Source organism: Trypanosoma theileri (assembly GCF_002087225.1).
Source record: "Trypanosoma theileri isolate Edinburgh chromosome Unknown TM35_Tth_34_V1, whole genome shotgun sequence".
Classification (NCBI taxonomy): domain Eukaryota; phylum Euglenozoa; class Kinetoplastea; order Trypanosomatida; family Trypanosomatidae; genus Trypanosoma; species Trypanosoma theileri.
The window spans coordinates 237,257-243,857 of record NW_021639876.1 but is presented as its reverse complement, the minus strand read 5'-3'; the positions used below and the strand labels follow the sequence as shown (position 1 = coordinate 243,857).

At 35.4% G+C, this 6,601-nt stretch overlaps 3 protein-coding genes across 3 annotated transcripts; all 3 read right to left on the bottom strand.

The window, feature by feature from the left end:
- Positions 1-380: 380 nt before the first annotated feature.
- Positions 381-1,436, bottom strand: TM35_000342170 (rab-like GTPase activating protein; the record flags this gene model as incomplete). Its single annotated transcript, XM_029029115.1, has 1 exon — positions 381-1,436. The coding sequence occupies one exon, from the start codon at positions 1,434-1,436 to the stop codon at positions 381-383; it is 1,056 nt and encodes a 351-aa protein (XP_028879671.1).
- A 516-nt stretch (positions 1,437-1,952) lies between these two features.
- TM35_000342160 (uncharacterized protein) lies at positions 1,953-3,854 on the bottom strand (the record flags this gene model as incomplete). Its single annotated transcript, XM_029029114.1, has 1 exon — positions 1,953-3,854. The coding sequence occupies one exon, from the start codon at positions 3,852-3,854 to the stop codon at positions 1,953-1,955; it is 1,902 nt and encodes a 633-aa protein (XP_028879670.1).
- Positions 3,855-4,340: 486 nt separating this feature from the next.
- TM35_000342150 (ubiquinone biosynthesis protein) lies at positions 4,341-5,933 on the bottom strand (the record flags this gene model as incomplete). The annotated part of the gene is made up of 1 exon (XM_029029113.1): positions 4,341-5,933. The coding sequence occupies one exon, from the start codon at positions 5,931-5,933 to the stop codon at positions 4,341-4,343; it is 1,593 nt and encodes a 530-aa protein (XP_028879669.1).
- Between the last annotated feature and the right edge of the window lie 668 nt (positions 5,934-6,601).

Genomic DNA, 6,601 nt, shown 5'->3' with positions numbered 1-6,601 from the left:
AAAAAAAAAAAAAAAAAAAATGGACAAGGAGACGAATGAGTGTGGAGATAAAAATAAAAAAAAAAGATAAAAACCTTTCCTTCTATTTCTCTCCTACACTGCCGATTTATTCCAAACCATTTAATATAATCGTTATCAATATTACGGGAAAAACAATATATATATATATATATATATATATATATATATATATATTTCAGATCCACTCGATAACATGTGTGTGTATTTGTGTCACTCCACTCTTAACACTCAAAGCAAAACGGAATCGCACATATTTATCCTCACCAGAAGCAAGGAATAAAAGAAGGAAGAATAAAAGAAAGAAAGAAAAAAAAAGAAGCAATATTAAAGTAGAAATGAATATTTAAAGCAATTGTATTTCACTTGTTTGTCATTCTGTATTTGGCTTCCCACCGGAGTAATTGAGCGGTCTTAAATTTTACCTTGAGCGCTTTTCGAATGATCATATCAGGATCTTTATCATGATATATATCCCTTAAAGCTAAGAGGAGTTCATTCTCATCTCTTGCACTCTCTAATATCTTCTTATTCATTAATAAAAGAGCAATAATCACTCGGTGAATGATTTTCCATCCTTCACACAAGAACATATCCCATATACGAGAGAGCAAACCAAAATTTAAGTCGTATGAAAACAATGTTAAATAAGAATTGGTTGCATATACAGTTGGATCAATTCCATATACTTCAATACGTTTAAGAATAGAAGGACATTTTCGTTTCATGAGTTTTTTCAATTGATAAAAACGTAAATATAAGAAAGGGAAACCACGAGCGTAAATTCCAGCCATTCCGTACTTTGGTTCCTGCATTAAAGAAACAAAAGCCCAAAAAGTACTTTCCTCATCTTCAATCTGAAGAAGAAGAGTAGCGGCTAAAAAACCCATTCCTTGTACATATCCTACGGTTGGATCTAAATTAGCGTATGCACGCAAAATACCCCGAAGTTTAGTTCGACCAATTCCATTCTCTTCCTCAAACCATTGATGGGTTGGAAAGGTTCTTCCCAAATCACGTTCTATTACCTCAAATACCTCATCATCGGCTATTGACTGAGACTTTAATAAATTATAATTTCCACACTTTTCAAGTGACCAACCGTAACTATTAAGCAGTAAAGGCCACACCGTACGTCTAAATGACTGAGGAATGCCTTCGCGACAAAACGATTTTTTTGTTTCATATGATGTGTAATTCCATCCCCTTATTAACTTTGACCATGCCTTTTGTTTCTCTGGACTCTCTGGATGTCGTTGAGTGTAGGCATCCTCCGCTATCTTTTCCTTCGCGGTGATGTAAAAACCGAAGCGGTCAGTCGTACGGCCGTGCGGTGCATTTAGATTGCGGCCGGATGTGGATGTGTACATGTGATCTGAGACCGGCGGCACAATCTTCTCAGCGTGCAATTCACCCATTATGAACGCTTCGTTTATCTATCTACCCAACTATCACTATCTCTCTCACTCTCTCTCTCTCTCTCTATATATATATATGTATAGATAGATATGTGTGTATGTATGAATATCTCTCTCTCTCTCTCTCTCTCTCTATATATATATATGTATAGATAGATATGTGTCAAAGGGGGAGAGAGTAAGAGGGGGATTACTGTAGAAGAAAGAAATAGAGAAGAGAAATAGAAACGCATAATAGTAATTGAGTGAATGAATGTCTGAGAGAGAAAGAGAGAGAGAGAATATTAATGAGAGTAATAAATCAAAATAAAAAAAAAAAATAAAAATAATAATAAGAGAATACACTACGGAAAAAACAAATTAAAACAAAATAGCACGAAAAAATAAAGACTCAGGAAAAAAAGAAAAAAAAAATAGAAAAGAAAAAAAAAGAAAATATCCAGAACCAAGCAATAATGGAAAATATACGTACTTTATTTTTCGTTGTCGTTTATAAATAAATATGATTAGAAATTCTTAACGCTGTACCAGACGAGTCTCAACTTCCTCCACTGTCTGGTGATCTAATTCCCATTCCCCAATCTCTTTTACTCGCCATGACTCATCTGCATTAGAGCGGTGAATGCGAAATTGTTTACTCAGCGTAACTTCAGATCCACTTAGAGATCCTTGACGATCCTCTCTTGTCGATTTATTGCCAAACCGAAATATGGATAAAACAAAAGAATCCTTCTTAGTCGTCTTCATAGGTACACCAGCCGCATGTGCACGAACAAGAAACATATTAAAGTCTGCCATGGCAATAACAGAAACGCCCAATGGTCGAACAGGAGTTACCATTAAGTTACTAACACTCTCTGATAATCTAAAGAAGAGTTTCTCATACACTTCTTGGAAACCAGATTCCAGTTCAAATATTTGCTGAATACATGGTGTAGGTAATAAAACAGCAAGTTTCTCTGTAAATTGTCTTAACAAAGGTATTCGTGAACAATTAAAGATATTCCATAACATTTCACCATCACAAAAAACTAATATTTCATCAACTAAAATATTAAAAGGCAATTTTCGAATAGGAATACAAACCCTATCGAGAATAATACAACCACAAGCTTTGAGAACTCCTTCTCCTCGTACACTATGACTATATTCATGATATCGTTTCAGTGCCACTTCACGAAGTGTTTTTATAGTATCTATACTTATTTCATTCCAATCTACTATTGTATTTCCTGAAATCATAGAATCACATAATTTAATACAATCTTCAAGATTACCTCGATCAAAGTGCATTTTTGCTAAACCACAAATAGCATGTTCACTATCAGGTTTACGGTTAAGCAATTCTTTATAAAGTGTCTCTGCCATTTCCCAATCCTCTTTACTTCGAACTAGTTTAGCTTTTTCAGCTAAAAGATGATTCACATACACATCAGATGCGTTTAAAACAGTTTCTAATTCTGTTGAGAGTGGTAATTGAAGTAATCTAAGAGGATCTAAACGATATTCAGACTTTAATAACAAACTTCTTGGAGATTCCAATAAAACTTTCACCACATCACTACGACTATAAGCGAAGGCTACGTGTAAAGCATAAACTTCACCGGCCATATAAAATATATCACGGAGGATGGCTGCATGGCTTTTCTCTAATGGGAAAAACAGAGAACGCCATCGTAAACAATTTTCACCATCGAAATCTAACTGCATCGCAGCAAATTCTCCTACACCAAAAGCAGATGTTAAAAACAACAAATCACGCCGCATATCTTCTGGAAGTCTACAATAACTTTGAAATGCCAATGCATGTCGCCTCTTTCGAAGGATTTCTATCCATTTTTTATGACAACAACTACAGAGAGAATCAAATTTCTGACAAAAATCACATCGGAGTGCTAATGGGACATTCAATTGTTGTGGTAAACTATCGGGTAAAGGACGTTTTTTTGTTCCATTCACTTCTTTTTGTGAAATAGATTGTGTCATTCGATTTAATGTAGTTTCAAGGGTATTAGATTTTATCTGAACAGGTTCTATTGTAAAATAAGTACGTTGTGGAAAAAAGAATTCATCTCTACTAGAAACTCGTCCAGGTATTTTCCCTTCTGAAGATATACCTCCACCTACTGCAAACGGTGAAATATAAGATCCATTAATAATTTCTTCCAGCAATTTAAGATTTCGTTGTCGTTCTTCTTCTGCCTTCACATCCTCTAATCCCAATAAGTGTTCCTCCTCATTGATGGGAGTTTGTGTGAGACTATCACTGCCCAGCGCAGAAGGTTCGAGTGTGTATGTGACTTCCTCTATCTTACTATCCGAGATAAAATCAAAGGGTTCCTCATAGCTGCTGGAATCCACAATCTCCTGGATTGGATCAGAGAATATGGACGTGGAATCATTCGTTGCGTTCATCATCAGAAGCAAAAAAAAAAAAGAAAAACTGCAAAGGGGGAAAAAAAAAAAGAATTAATTGAAATAGAGAAGTAGAAATATAACAAAGGAATGAAATGTAAGCCATTATTGTGCTACCAAAAAGAGAAGATGGAAGCAAAAAAAAAAAGAAGAAAAACGCAGAATAACGCAGAAAAGAAAAACGTTTTTTTTTTTTTTTTTTTTTTAAGGAAAAAAAAAAGAATGAAGTGTGATAATCGAAGAAAGGCAACAGCATAAAGTGACCTACTGCCTAGAGTGAGTTTATTCGTTTATTTTCTTTTTTTTTTGTTTCAGCTTTTACGTTGATGCTTACGTTTACGTATTGTATACATATACCACACCAACGTTTTTTTTTTTGTTTTTTTTATTATTATCATTCCGACAAACTTCCTATAATCCTGCATATCTCAATACCTGAAATATTGACAAACATCCAACACAATCTCTCAACCTTCTCACGCCTCCTTCTTACCACTCGCTTACGCTTACACGTACATTCTTCTTTAGTGCCAATTCTTCATATACACCGTCTCTAACACGACCACGGAGAACACTCAATTTCTGTTTCATAACATCCAACTGGGTTAAAATAATATTCTTCGTCAGAGCGTAGGAGAAATGTCCTTCAGTTACTAGCCAAGGAGCGGCGTGGCGCACCATATTGAATTCAGGATTAAGATTCATAATAAATGACTCCAATACAAGGACTGAAAAGAGAAGTGAAACATATGGTGGTTCCATCTGAACATGATTTTCACGAATACATTCAAATAAAGATTGTAAAATATTGGTTACAGCAAAATCAGAAGCCTTTTTAGGTCTCCAATGTTCAAATAGCCATTCTACTTCTTGTATAAATTTCTCCTTATTTACAAACTTTTGCTTATTACCCATACTAAGAAGAGATTGTGCACATAAATCATACTTCCACCTTACAAAAGATTCCATCAGATCATGTGTAATACTAACCTCTTCTGGTGTAATCCGTTGACATAAACCAACGTCTATAAGAGAAACACGTGGATCATGTGGATCAGAGACATCAATGAGAATATTACCAGGATGCATATCACCATGAACAAAATGATCATGAAGAAGCATCTTACACCATGTATTTAATCCTTTATGTGCGAGAATATCTCGTACATGCTCTTCTTGTGCACTGAGGAACTCTGGACAAGCCGGTTCTCCTTTACAAAAGGTTTCCACAAGTACTCGTTGCGTAGAAAATAGAGGTTTTGGAAAATCTACAAATGGTTCATGTTTAAAATTCTCACGGAAAATAGAGAGATGTTTCGCCTCTAAACGGAAATCCAATTGGGCAGCGAGATGACCCACCCATGCATGCGCCAACGTCGGTAGTTCATACATCTCCAGTGATGGAAAACAAGCATCGGCCAGTCGTGCGGCCGTTAAAACAATCGTAAAATCCTTCACAATGGTTTCTACAATATCAGGATGCATTATCTTCACAACAACAGTTTCACCACTATGACGCATGGTGGCAAGATGTACTTGTCCAATAGAACCAGAACCAACGGGTGTTTCTTTCACACTTGAAAATACTTCCAATGGGTCTTGTTGCAGTTCTTCCCGCAGTACTTGCATAGATACAGCGTATGGGTGTATATCCACTTCATTATATAGTCGTTTAAATACGGAACGGAACTCTGGAGAGAAGATATCGTGTCGTGTGCAACTCCACTGACCAGCCTTCACAAAGGCAGGACCAGCACGTTGAACAGCACGTAAAAGAAGTTCTAGCCAACGAAAATACCAATCTCGGCGTAATCGCATAAATATATAAAGTACGGCAAGTGGGAAAAAAATTATAAAAAGTTCTACCAGGCGACCCGCAATTGAAAGAGTACCAGGTTTTGTTACTACTTTATCTTCCAGTACTAAAGATCCATTAGCATCTATTTTTGGTGCAAAAATAGTCAAAGGAACCCGTTCGACTCGTCGAAAGTGATTATAAACACTATATCCTCCAAATGAAACAATAGGCACACCAACAAAAGCCACAATAAACCGGCGTCTCCACATAACACGGAATATCATTGTCTATGTGAAGATTATTGACAAGACTAAGCTAATTCTAGCTTAGTCCCGTTATTTTTTTGTTCTCCTTTTTATATTTGAATTTTTTTTTTCGTTTACGTTTTTAACTTTCTTTTCGTTTTCTTTTTTCCCTTCTTCTTTCTTCTTCCCCTTAGCTAGCAATGGGGATAAGGGAGGGGGTGGAGGGTGTCGGTAGTGAAAGGAACGATATCCCTCGTATAGGTTCACCTAATGTTTCCATAGATGTATGTATGTTTAACATATGGAAAAAAAAAAAATGAAAAACAATAAGAAGAAAAAAAAAGAATGAATAATAATAACAACAAAAACAACAGGAAGAAGAAACTTTATTTCTATTTTATTCATGTATATATATATATATTTTTTTTTTTTGTTGTTGATCTACTTTATTTTTTTTTTTTTTATTTCACCGTAGATAAACTGCAACACGTCATGTGATTCGAATCAACAGAGATAGTGATGAAACCCATGAACGAGTTCAATAATCACAGTGCCTATTCCTGTTCCACTCACTGTATTTCCTTTCTTCGTCAGTTTAGTTGGGGAGGTCCACAAATACCCATAACAAGCATAGAGAGACTTTCATACAGAAAGAGTAAAAGACAGACACATACACACAAGAGTAAAAAAAAAAAAAGAGAAAGAAA